The sequence below is a fragment of the Haliaeetus albicilla genome, chromosome 9 (assembly GCF_947461875.1).
Source record: "Haliaeetus albicilla chromosome 9, bHalAlb1.1, whole genome shotgun sequence".
Lineage (NCBI taxonomy): Eukaryota > Metazoa > Chordata > Aves > Accipitriformes > Accipitridae > Haliaeetus > Haliaeetus albicilla.
In genome coordinates this window covers 41,981,971-41,994,839 of record NC_091491.1, presented here as the reverse complement: position 1 = coordinate 41,994,839, position 12,869 = coordinate 41,981,971, and the positions used below count along the sequence as shown (strand labels likewise).

The 12,869-nt window shown below is 43.5% G+C and overlaps 1 protein-coding gene and 2 long non-coding RNA genes across 4 annotated transcripts; 2 read left to right on the top strand and 1 right to left on the bottom strand.

The window, feature by feature from the left end:
- Positions 1-2,040: 2,040 nt before the first annotated feature.
- LOC104314583 (ovocalyxin-32) lies at positions 2,041-11,775 on the bottom strand. Its single transcript, XM_069792868.1, has 6 exons — positions 11,427-11,775; positions 5,585-5,647; positions 4,484-4,658; positions 3,646-3,782; positions 2,733-2,795; positions 2,041-2,639 (listed from the first exon to the last, which is right to left on the bottom strand). The coding sequence occupies exons 1-6, from the start codon at positions 11,652-11,654 to the stop codon at positions 2,481-2,483; spliced, it is 825 nt and encodes a 274-aa protein (XP_069648969.1). The 5' UTR covers positions 11,655-11,775; the 3' UTR covers positions 2,041-2,480.
- LOC138686914 (uncharacterized) lies at positions 4,586-9,393 on the top strand. 2 transcript variants are annotated; one of them, XR_011326256.1, is made up of 4 exons: positions 4,586-5,464; positions 7,117-7,343; positions 7,646-7,775; positions 8,752-9,393. It is a non-coding gene; the product is annotated as an uncharacterized lncRNA (long non-coding RNA). The 2 variants fall into 2 exon arrangements; XR_011326255.1 differs by having other exon boundaries at positions 7,117-7,775.
- Positions 11,776-11,915: 140 nt separating the features above from the next.
- On the top strand, positions 11,916-12,801 carry LOC138686699 (uncharacterized). Its single transcript, XR_011325996.1, has 2 exons — positions 11,916-12,017; positions 12,241-12,801. It is a non-coding gene; the product is annotated as an uncharacterized lncRNA (long non-coding RNA).
- The last annotated feature ends 68 nt before the right edge of the window (positions 12,802-12,869 follow it).

The following is a 12,869-nucleotide window of genomic DNA, read 5'->3' as shown; positions in this document are numbered from 1 at the left end:
ATTTTCTTAAGCAAATACAGCACATAAGATTCAAAGATGTCTTATAAAAGCAGTATGAATGCAAGAAAGAAATGGGGTGGTTATTATTTTATTTATATTTTTGGCTTTTATATTATGCTTAGTAGAGGCCAGTCATGATGTGAATTTCTGGCTAACAGATTCTGCCAGATGTGTGCTGGTTCTCCACAAACGGAGCACGGCCTCGGGTAGCACAACGTAGGGACGGCTGAGGCGCAGCTCCAGGATGGCTGAACTTCCACGCGAAGGGGAAAGTCTGCAGGTAGGGGGAAGGCTAATTGCCCTCCACTATCCAGTGGAAGAAGGACAGAAGCACTAGCAAGAGCCTAATTTTGGGGCACCCTGGATTTTGTTTCTTTGTGCGTGATGGTTTTTTTTTTTTCTTTAATCAAATTTACATAGCACTCGTAGTATATCTGATGTAGTTGAACTCTTCCTAACAGCAAAGGTGGAAGAGAGCTATTCCTCTTCTCTTGTCTATACCTCTTACAGATGGGCTCTGCATGGGTTCTTTTAGCATGAAGAATTCACTGTGAACCCATCAAGAGCCTCAACTCAGATAATGTTTACATTGATGTAACCAATAATTTTGCTTGAGTAAAAACTATGATTTTCGGTTCTGATCACTGACTGAAATCTTGGCCCTAAAGAAGCTGGTGGAAATTTTGCCTTTGAATTCCAACAGGTTTGCTACTTGTCCAGAAGTTACTGTGCGGTTTCTTAACTGACATTAAGTTTGTGTTGCTGATTAGTATTCAAGTTACACCCATCTGGCAAGTTGGAAGTGCCTGGTCCTCTGTTCCAGGTCTGGAGAGCAGTGGTAAAAAGAAGGTAAGGAAACTAAACTTGTGGTTAAGAGCATTGCTAAAGTAGAGCCCCAAAGTGCAAAATCCATACTACTTTCTTGTTTTAATTCTAAAACATATTTTCATCACCAATTTCTTTAAGAAATGTTGCCATTATAAGCTCTGATCTCATGGTTTTGATGATGGGAAATGTTTTACCAGCACAAAAGAAAACCAAGAGTATGTGAAATGCTGCTTCCCTGAATTTATTGTAATGCCCGTTATGTGCTGATATTAAAAGCTTCAGTCAGTCAAAGTATATCAGACTCTAATACATTTGTGTAAAATGCCTGAATTTGGGGTGTTAACAGATCATCCAGCCTAAATACCCCCCAGTTAAAGCTTTCACGTTAAAAACCTTAATCATCGTTATCAATTACAGATCAATGATAGCACAATATACCATGAGCTATAAAGAACATAACCATCCCAGAAGGCAGAGACCATCGCCTGTTTTCCTAAAGCAGGTGTACTTAGTGATACGGAGTTAATTTAACCTGGCAGAAATCTTGCTAATTGGGTTAAAAACCAGCGAACTCGAGATGGTTTGGCACAGTCTCGGCGAACAAAGGCAGGACAGCGGGTCTGCTGTAAACCCAAATGGAGAATTTGGTGTGAAAGGACAGGAATGTGTTCTTGCGATAGGGCTTTGTTGTATTTAGGATGGGGACGTGACATGGCAGTCATTAATGTAAGAGCTGTTTGACGGGGTATTCTAGCAGCGGGCTGTTCCCCCAGCAAACAAACCCAAATGGGGAAATTCATCTGTTCAGAGCCCTCCTGTCTTTGCAGTTCTGTTTTCATTCAAAGTAATAGCAAGAACTGCAAATAGACAAAGAAAATGTCCTCAGTTTCCATCTGAGAAATGCTGCTGTGCAGTGTTCTGGACTGGTGACAGGTGTGGGGAGACAACAAACCATCTTTTCCTTCTATCAATATTTTCTGAGTTGCCTTCACAAATATAAGAAACTTTCTTTTTATGTCAGCTCACGCTGCAGGGAACAGCGGTGTGTCAGCGGGACTAGGGCCACGCAGGTGCTGGTCACCGGCTTCTGTAGGGCCTTGCAGGGAGACGTTCCGCTGTCTACACTCGTCCACATCCTTTTAAAGGCCAGACCCCAGGAGAAGATGGAAAGTTGGGGTCAAACAGCAGCATCGTGAAAGAAAACCCAACCTCGACCCTGCGTAATGGTATTTGTTTTATTGGAGATGCAAGTTACAAATCAGCACAAATCTAACCCAAAAAATGAAAAAAAAAAAAGAGTAGACAAATATTTCTTAGTGACAGATTAATACTTTTCTCAAGATTTTTATCCAAATATATTAACTTTGTTTACAAACTGTGTTGCTCTAAGTAACAGTAAGTTAGTGACATAAAATCAACTTGTGTATGTTTATCTGTGTATATATAATATAGTAGCAAAGTTTTTAGGTAGAACTCTAGAACATGAGTCTCGCAGTTTAAGAAATTACAGGAATTAATTTTGGAATAAAACAGACTAGTGAAAGCATTCAAATTCACTGTTGTAGGACTGGTATAGAAAAATTATCACAACTCCAGGTCTATTAACACAAGGATTTTCTCATTTAACACATATACATAAAACTGACAATCTCTTAAAAATTTGCTCCCCTTTCATGCAAAATCCCAGCAGCTGATCCAGATTCCATTCCAGATCCATCTTCGAGCCCCTGATTCTCTGAAGCACAGAAGTATTTCACTTTCAGGGGGTGACCAGGAAGCCAAGTGAGGCGCATGTGACACGAAATAATTTCCTGGAGAACAGATTTTAAAATACACATCTTTTATGATCTTTATACTGTTCCTCTGTTGATGAAAGGAGGCATTCTACACATAGGCTTTCTTACCTGTGTTGGAATTTCATGGAGTAGAACAGTGTAGTCAAATTCAATAAAATCATCTTTCCTTATCTGGGCATGTATCAAAGAGAAAAAAAAAGATCAACACAAGTTACATTGCTGAAGTTTAGAGTCTACTCTGATTGACTTGACTGCTTTTAGCTCGCTTAGGGAGCGAGATGAATAGGGCTCGAGATGGCTGTGGTCATTGGCTGGAGTGAGACAGGTTTTGTATGTGGACAGACGGAATTAGGAGCGCTTCCTGCGTAAAAGCTTTGAAGGCATTAACTGCAGCATGGCTCTGCAGTCTGACTGCTCTCTGACATGAAACTAGGCTGACTCAGATGCTAATTAATTGAGATTAACCCTCAAATAGATTTGAGAATCTTACCTGACTATTAATCTCTCCTTCAGAGAAATCTCATTCTAAATAACTAGAGAGTAAAATCCGAACACTGTCTGTCGATCACAGATGACTGAGGGAGACAAAGCTCTGGGAACTCCGATACGCTACAGGTGTAAGATATGTTCCCCAGAGAACGTATGCCAGGTACTAGACTGGCGCTACCTTTGAGCTTGGCTAGGAGGGCAAAGAGTATGAGGAGCGACTTAGTGTGGGGCTGATGAACTGCAGGACCCTATGTTCAAATTTCCTCATTAAACCTGCAGAAGCCAACAGATCCACTCACGCAAAGAAGGAAAATCAAATTTTGTCCAAATGAGTAGAATTTTTCCACCGAAGCCTGGACAAAATACTTGTCCAGAGGTGGAGATACTTGTATGGTAGAAGCCCCTGGGATTTTGGGAGAATTGTGCCCATCGCATGTATGAGTATGAGCTGTTGATGGCCATTTTATTCTCTGCTGCTTGGTAGGCTCTGTTAGCTTCTGCAGCACAGGCGTGTCATTTCCACTTCGCTTACCCACTGCTTCACAGACTTGACTTGTGCCATGAAGTAACCCAAGTTCTCTGTTGACTTTTCCCACATTATGTAACTGCTGCCAGCAACAGCCAAAGCCCACACTGGCTCCAGGGCAGGTTCAATATTGCCATAGCTGTCTGCAAGGGAGAAAGAGCAATATAAAAATGATTAATTCTGGCTGTTCAGCAGCAAAATGATAAACCACAGAGCACTTTTGTCTGATGTAGCACTATTCCTGGGAAGCGACTCTTCCCTCCTATGTGTTACAATCTTGAACAGGGAGGAGGAGGAAGCGAAACCTGCAGTCCTAGTAAAAGTATGAAAGCATGACAGAACTGAAATTGCCAAGAGATGGTATTCACAGGGTCCCCACTCTGGAGGTGAGAAACCCAACATCCAGGATAATGGAGGTCCTTACCTAGCTGGGAGGAAAACAGGGACTGGGGTGCTCTGCTTCCAGGATGGAAAAATTCTGTTAGTCATCCCTTGTGAATTTCCACCCGCAGCCGGGGAAGGTGTGTGGGTTAAGGCAGTTGTTACTACTTGAGGACAGTTTGCATTTACTTGAATATAAAATTGCGTAAGCTTGCTTTTAAATCCAAAACACCTTCACAATGTTGTGCTGACTACCATTGTTGCGAAACACAGGAGGTTTTTTTTTCTCCCCAAGACTTGCTGGCAAGGTGGAATTGTTGATGGTTAGCTCTATGGTTTTAGGGTGTTACTGTAAATATATGTGTCTCCTTTTTAAAATGTGTGTGCGTTTGCTTGTGTTCTTACAAGTGCCCAGGCTCTTTAAGATAAAATTAAATACGGTTGATTATTTAGAGGAATATACCTGGAATATTGTTTCCAATTATTGGTTTGGTTTGGTGCCTAATTTTTTGGTAAAGTCTGTTGTCCTCTTCTTGGATTTGCTTCTGGTCTTTGGTAGGCATGCACTTGATATTGACAAGAGGCGGAGACTTTGTCTTCCGATACAGCACTGTAGCAAGGCAGCTCCCGGCATTTTCCTGTAAAGGTAGAATTTAAAACTGTTATCTTTAATCAAGACCTTATTTACCAGCAACACACTATTTAAAAAGCTCTTGGTATTAACAAGTGAGGTATACATATGGAGTACGTATATGTCTTTGTGAGACTCTTTGTATGAAGCTGTACAGGGGTCAAGAAAGTCTTTAGAAGAATGTAATTTTTTTTCCAAAAAAGTAAATAGGTTAAAACCATAAGGCTAAAGTTATTTAACAGAAGTTTTTAATTAAAGTGTAGCAGAAATGCACTCAGTCATCTTGGAAATATGTTTGAGAGTTCTTAAGAAATAACTTTAATTGCTAACAGGGACTTTCATTGTATGATACTTCAGCCTTGAAACAAAAATAATCTAAGGCTTCATATTAAATTCTGAAAATAATTTGAATTTCATAAAATGTGTGTGTAATGGAAAAGCAGATGCTTACAGTAAAATTGCTGATGACAACTGTCTGACAGAATGAATGGGGGGGGCTATAATTAAAAAGAACACACAACTGTCAACTCTTTATTCTCATTTTGGTGTGTGGACACAGCAGGAGCTACAACTGGATAATGAGGACCATACTGCGACACTGAGTTTGGACCATTGCAAAGTTTCACTCGGGCGCTGGGTTGCCTGATGTGACTCAAAACAAGACAATCGCTTCAGGCACTGAGTGAAGCAGGTAGCTACGGTGCTCTCACCACTTGGACCCCGGCAGAAGCAGAGGACTGATTGGATTTGATGCTCGGGTGATCCTAAGAGCAAACCGTGCCCCATGCTGGACAGGCAGGTAGAAACATAAAGGTAAATCTTTCCATTGTGAAAGATCCGTTTACGACAGCAGTTAAATGTACCCTGTTTTGGAGATGTTGAAGTTCATTTAACGCACAGTGTCAGAAGAGATGCAGAGGACCATAAACTCACCCCGCTCCTGTAGTCTTCAGTAGTGAACTGCACGTAATACTTGTGACCAGAGTCTGGGATGCTCTGGAAGAGAGAAGGATTCAGCCATCAGTGTAACTATAGCCTTACGTACTGCAACTTGCTGAGGTGCTGGCATGAGCGGAGAGGAGGGAAAATGAGGGTGCCGTGGCTGCCTCACGGCCTTGTAGCATCAGGGAGTTGGTCAGATGAGATGCGCTGAGATGATCCTAGCAGCAAACACGAAGGGTCTTAACAACAACAATAAATAACCCTTATATTAAGGGATGTTTTAAAGCCTTTCCCTCACAGAAATATGCAAGAAGAAAAATGCAGCTCAAAGTCCTTCACAGGACAGATTTATACCGAGTAACTTTAAAAATAATAAAATTATGAATCATTGTTCAGCTTCCGAGGAGGTAATTTTTTGCACAGGCTATCAGAGTGCCCTTGAATATATAAATGAATCAAATCTTGTGGACTGATTCACAGCTGAACAGCAATGACAAAGGCTAATTTAATCTTAGGGATGCTAACCTTTCTAATTTTTTCTGCTGTGACTGGAAAGAGACTAATTTTACACAGCACGTCAGAGCAGGATTCTGATCTGTCTGCTCTGTTTTGCCCTGAAAATACCAGTCATTAAGTTGCCCAATTAACTATCCGAGATTCCACTTAATGTTAGCAAAGTTTCATTCCCAGGGCAAGGCCGTCAGGCCAGCCACCTGCCTTTAGTACATACATGGAGTTATACACTGCAGATAAGAGGACAGATTGGTTTAGTTACTTGCTCTGTTGTTACAAAATCCCCTCTTGAAGCTTTACGATGAGGCAAGTGTGGAGCTGGACCCAGGTCACACCATGAAGGGAATGGAGGAAACAGAGAGAGGATGAGTTCAGACTTTTATATCCTTGTTCTCCCCTTCTCCTGCCCCTGTTTTGTGTATTGGGTAAAACATTGTCCTCAAAATGAAAGAGAATGTGACATGCCAAGATGCTCTTAGCATAGCAAAATTGTAAAAACTAGCTTTCTGAAATGCAGGTTTACAAAAGAATCAGTAATTTGTGGTGCTGAAAGAAGGGTCTAATCTCTCATGATAATCACTGCAGCTAAGTCTAAGTTTCTAGTTACGGTAAAGCTACCCAAAAGCTGTTACTGCTATTGCTTCTAACATTCTTCATTTGATCCAAGTATGGATATTTTTTAAGCACAGTGACCTAGGCTTATTCCTTTTCTTGTCATCAGTAGCGCAGATGAGAGAACCTGAAATAGAGTCAGTTGGACTACAACACTTCTGAAGCAGAAGAAACTTAGCTCTGATTTAACTGATGATAGTGGAGAGGGTTTCCTGCTGAACCTTTTCCTCAAGGGGCACAGTACAGCAGCCTGACTGCACGCTCCCAGTTACGACATCAGGGTCTTAAAGTCTGTAATGGAAGCTCTTTTATAGTTAGGCTGGATCTTTTCTGTCCAGCATATTCAGTCCCTTAAAGTATGTTTGACTATTCTTCCAATGTTATTTGTTCTTCCATAGGTGTCACCTGTTCTCTCTGCTAAAGAAAAAAATCATTTTTACAGCTGTGATAACTTTGAGAATAGTAATCAGATTCTGACAAAATATCTGAGCAGTTTCATTGCATTTGCTTGATATCGAGCACTAATGAAGAAAACAAAATCAATTGGGACTTCATTATTTTCATTATTCAGCCTCTGATTCTTCTCAGTAGAAGGCTTTAGAAAAGCTTCATGACTAATGACTGAGTAAATACTCTCTTTAAAAAGAACACATAATTCTGCACTTATGCAGTTTTTGAAGTAGGTATTCTCTCTTCATTTGCAACAACTCCACCACAGCAGTACTACTTGCCTGGAAAGCTTTCAAATGGTGCTACACAGCTAAAATACATAGTCAATGTGGGTATGCATGCCAGAGGGCTTCTTTGATCTTACCAGGGAGAGGGAGAAGGTACATCTGGCATGAAATAATTTTAACTTTTATAAAAGTATTTCTAGTTTTGAAGAAAAACATCACTGTTCTTTCCACTATTATTTTCCACTATCAGCCCAAAATGCATCACTGTAAACCATCATGTAGCGTGAGTTAAATCAGAGCTGAGGAATATTGGACATCACACAATGATGGCTGGCTGAAAGCGGCCAAAGATAAAAAGTGTCCAGAAGAGAAGAAAACAAGTGAGTAATTCATTTTTCCACTGAATATCTGGGTCACGGGATTGTTTTATTTCCAGGCTCAAAATTAATGCAACTTTCATGGCAGTTTTTTAGTACTGTGAAGGCCAGAATAGCAGTTTTAAGACCAGTTTCATTCCAGGTCTCAAAGGAGGTGGTTTTACAATTGGTTTACGCTGCTCCAACTCCCCACTGGCACAGAAAGGAGTGATCCCTCTCTCGCCCCTTGCTGCAGGTTTCCATCTCTTCTCCTGTGTATTTCCCCACCAGTAATTCTTCCCCAGGACCAGTTTTTGGTCGCTGGATCAGAGGGCAGACCTGATCACTAAGCATGGAGAAGCTGGCACTGCTGAGAGTGGAGCGAGAGGTGTCCTTCGGGGGCTTGCCCAGGGGGATTTCCACCTTGCAGCCCTGCCACTGTCCCTGCAAGCCAGCTCAGGTAGCCTGTGGCTTCTAGAGGTGCTGGAGATGTCCGATCCACAAGTAGCTGGGTGAGCTCTTGGGCTACCCCTGGCAGGAGGGAAAAGCCAGCAGAGATGGTTATTTTCTCGACCTCTCTGTATCTGTCTTTCCCTAGACAATTTACCTACCCTGTCACTGATTCTACCTTTCCCACCCTAACGTGGGGTCCTGACTGTTGGAAATAAGTAGAAATCTTTTAACTGACTTCTAATATTAGGACCATGGTTCTGGTATTACACTGTTTTGTGTCAAGGTGAGCTTGTGAAGAGAAATACCCATCTGTAAAATTGTATTTTGTAGTCCAATTTAAGTAAATGTTGCTGTTCAGCTAAGAGATTACCTAGCTTTACCTTTATACCTCACCTCCTGGTTCACCTACCTACTGCTCAGTTATGACTTCCAGGACAGTTTGGTATGGGAGACTGCTACGTCAGTGTTTTGAAAGTTTCTCTCTTGAATTCTAGGATCTTCAGCTGGCACACACTAATGCTTCTCTTCTCAAAAATGTATTTTAAAGTGCAAGCTGTCAACAATTCCATGAGATGCACGCTGCTGTTTCCTAGAAGATACTCACTTAAGAAAAAAACCTGCATCAATGAGAAGGGACAAGAAAAAGAAAACTCCAGCCAATGGCAAGGTAGGAATTATTATATGTTTGGTATATCTCTACTCTTCATTGCCAGGAGAGAAAAGCACTGAAGTCTTATTTTACCTGAACTTGAAAAATCCTTCACATCTAATGGAGTTACTATACTGGTGACCGTCTCCAGTCCTGTTTCTAATTACCACAGTTTCACTGGCTAGTGGGCTAATAATGTTAGTTTTAAAATACAGTGCTCATGATTAAATTCCATTATAAAATTATCCTATTTTTAATAGATACAGTAATATACTAACAATAGGAAACAAGCCTTCTTAAAAAAAAAAACTAAAAGAACAAAAGCCAACCAAAGAAACACATAGCCCCCTGCCCCCCAAAACCCAACATTTCTGTCTCTTGCATTCACATAATATAGCACACTCCTTCCAGGAAATTCTTTTCATTTTTTTACAGTGGAGGACAGGAAAGAAGGAAGTGACCATGTCTAGTACATTTCTCCTCTTGTTTTCACAGAGTGTGCAAAGAAAAAGGGGAAATAAACTGCAGAAAGTGGTTACAGCGAGCTCCTACAGCATTGAGTACTGTGAGGAAATAATGAGGCATTTCACTTCTCTATAATGAACCAATTTTTTTCTTTCCTATATGAAAAGGCAGGTGGCTGATAGTGGGTAGAAAAGATCCCTTTCCCTCCGCGCAACCAAAATTACCTTGCAAATATTCACTTACACTGGGGTTGGAAAGAGGATCTGCACCAACCCCTTCCGATACGTGTCTTTACTAGACAAGTGCATTGCTTCCAGCAGCACACCCTGCTGCCAGAGGCCACATTGTTGCTCTTAAAAGAGGCACAAGCATTTATATATGTAAATATGTGCATATGCACACTACCCAGTAAAGTGCTCAGTAGATACAGAAGGAGCACTTGTATGTTTCGAGAAAAGTATCAAATTTCATAGTAAATTTCTGTCATAGGTGTCTGCAGCAATTTCATAGGAAGAATCAAATGTCACATTAGCACATCCATCCTCAGCGCCTATTAAACTGTATGTTTACTGATGTGTTTGGGAGTGATGATGAGACCAGTGTTACCTAAAGGGCATGGTCTCAGATAAATCTATAGCAGGACACCATGTTTGCATTCCCACACAGGTTGCATGACCAATGCTATCTTTCAGCCTTGCGTTACACAAAGTAATACACAAATTCTGAGTCGTTATGCAGTAGTCTGTGTTTTGTGAAATTTAATTGGAAATTGTCCTGGTCTGTTAAATATTGTGTGCAACTCAAACCAGCTTCAAATTGTTTTGGAACTAGAGTCAACTGGGATATATATGAAAGATTGAGGCTCACGTTCAATGTTGTAAGGACTGCAATAGTACATCCCAAATGTTTTAGGCTGGCTTGGAACTTCTTTCTTGAAAGGGAAGATTTTACACTACACCATCTTATTCTCAATTTTCAGAGTGAGGGCCTGAATTGAACAAGCCATGCAGATGCTGAAGGACAAATATTGTAAGATCTCCTTTTCAGATGCCAGAGCCATGAAAAGGATCCAGTGGAATCCAGTGCTGCATTTGGCACCTCAGACTGGGAATCCAAAACGACCGGCCCTTGCTTTAGGGAACTGCCCAGCCGTAGCCTGGAGGGGAAGACGAGATGAGAGGGCTGGTTTTAAATCCCATCCACTGCGATAGCTGAGACCTTCCTCAGCTCTCCAGGAAGGCAGTGCTTTCCTTCCAGGATCTACAGCCTTGGACAAATGTTCCCCAACAGTTTTTGCCTGTTCTCTAACTTTCAGAAACTGAGTAAGCTGTAAAAAAAACCCAGACTGGTGGCTGGAGGAAGAGAAAGGCTGCGTGGCACAGTGCTTGCAGGCAGCGGCCCTGCATTTCAGTGTGCGGGGCACGGGTACACCGGGCATGCCCTGGGCACCGCCTCGAGCATCCCTGACAAGCTCTGGGTGACGTGAAAGCTCTGCCCCTGTAGCTGCTCCTATCTAGGACTCCCACCCCTTTCTGTCACCTCGGTTTGACGTGGTTTTTGGAAGATAAAAGCATGTTTTCCGACGGGAGCTGCATCGCCTTTAGTTGAAGCTCTCGGTCTCCAGAGCTAGAAAGCAAAGTCCTCTCCGTCCCTACTCACACAAAGTAGATGGTCGCTCCAGAAGCAATTCTGCCGAAAATGTTTCCTCATCAAACTGTTTTCTTCCCAGTACGTGCCCGCAGCGTGCCTCGGTTCCCTCTTTTCCCCTCATCTGCGCTACCCTGCTTTTGATTCCAGGACAGGGCACTCTGAGACAACCTCAACCGACTGGCTGGGCTTGGATTTGGGGGGGGGGTAATTTAAATCATGACTCAATTAACGACCTTTCGAGGTGGATCCCCGCTGAGGAGACCCCGAGCCCCCTGAGGGAAGGACAGCAGCTCCCGCCGCGGGAGGCGGGAAGGCGCCACCCTCAGGGCGGCTCAGCTCGTCACCGCTGCCCCGCTCTTTCATTATAATAATTAGTATTAATTGTACTTTCCCCAGCGTCGCTTGAAAACCCGCGCCTGCCCGCCCCGGGGGAGCCCTCCCCGCCGGCTTTCCCCTACCTTCACCGTGGCTTTGCGGACCTGCCCCAGCGCCTGCAGCTCTCCGGGGGACGCCGTCTGGAAGTTGAGGTAATGCAATGCCACCCGCGCCGCCCCGGCGGCCAGGCGGCTGCTGGGATTCAGCTCCCGCTCCGCCACCGGTACCGCTGCCACCGGCAACAGCAGCAGCGAGCTGAGGCGGAGGAGGAGGAGGAAGGCGGCGGGTGGCGCGGAGCTGAGACCCTGCATGGTGCTGAGAGACGGGGAGGGACCGCACTGAGGCGGGCTCCGCTGAGGGACGGTACTAATAGCGGGGGGGGGGGGGGCCCGGCCCCGCTACCTCCCGCCCTTCCACCGCCCGCTGTCAGTGCCGGGAAAGCGCTGGGGGAAACTCCTGTCTTTTCGGTTATTCCCCTTCCCCTCATCCTTCCCCTCAAACTCGCTTCAGCCCGGCCGGGGTCTTGAGGGGGGGCTGGGGGTCGTCTGAGGGGAGCCAGGAGGCCCCCCGGCTCCCCTCAGACGACCCCCAGCCCCAGGAGCCCGTGTGAGGTGAGAGACTGCCGCTCAGAGACAGATGTGCAGTTATAACAACGCCTATCGGACCCAATAGAGGTAATTATGTGGAAAAAAACAGTTATCGCCTCCTCAGCGTTACGACAGCGCGGCGCTTCCCAAAACTAAACGAACTCCCTCAGAGAGAGACAGGCTTTCCCTAGGACGCAGTTGAAATAGTCCAAAAACTGTGCACGAGAAAGCAGAAGGAAGCGTTCCTCCCCGGAATAAATCTCACGAAGTGAAGTGGTTTTTGGAAGCAGTATGGTCGTATCTCTTGTAGCGCGAAGAAAATGAACTGAGACAGCAGCCCGGCAGACGGGTTCCCTTAAGGTGATTTTTTAGGACACAAGTGGGCTTGCTGCCTTGCTACTCCTGGAAGCATCTCTTTCGGAGAGACTGAATGTGGTATAACGTAAAAGACTGCAATACTTCCTGGGTTAAAAATGCTGGGTTTTTAATGACCTACTCTGTTACCATTCGAGCAGATGGGTATTAGTATGCGCAGCTGGGAATTTATTTTTATGCTTCTGCATGTGTATTGGGGCATGCTTCTGGGCTGGGTTGTCAAAGTAGTAAATCAGAACTCTGGTTAAAGACTCAAACTGTCTCTCCTGGAGCATCAAGTTGCCTTTGTTACTGTAATGCTTTTACACAGAACTTGAAATTGAGTGTTTTTGAGCCTTTCCTAAGTGAGGGAAAGAATTATTACAATAAAGGCATAATAAAATTCTTTATTACACTGTTTGCTCTGCCACCCAACTCATTTAATTGCCCTGACTTTGTTGGTGATTATGATTTTGCTTTCTGAGATATTTTCAATAAATAATAGTTTGTATCTTCACATTCTCTGGCATGCTGTTTTCTTTCTTTACATTGGGTAGCAGATGCAAATGTAGTTTCACTCTTTTT

Coding starts and splice junctions, on each gene's coding strand:
- LOC104314583 (XM_069792868.1), bottom strand. CDS start 11,654: ATGCAGGGTCTCAGCTCCGCGCCACCCGCCGCCTTCCTCCTCCTCCTC. Junction 3,783..4,483: donor AATTGGAAACAATATTCCAG/GTATATTCCTCT, acceptor TCTCCCTTGCAG/ACAGCTATGGCAATATTGAA. Junction 2,796..3,645: donor TCAAGTCTGTGAAGCAGTGG/GTAAGCGAAGTG, acceptor ATACATGCCCAG/ATAAGGAAAGATGATTTTAT.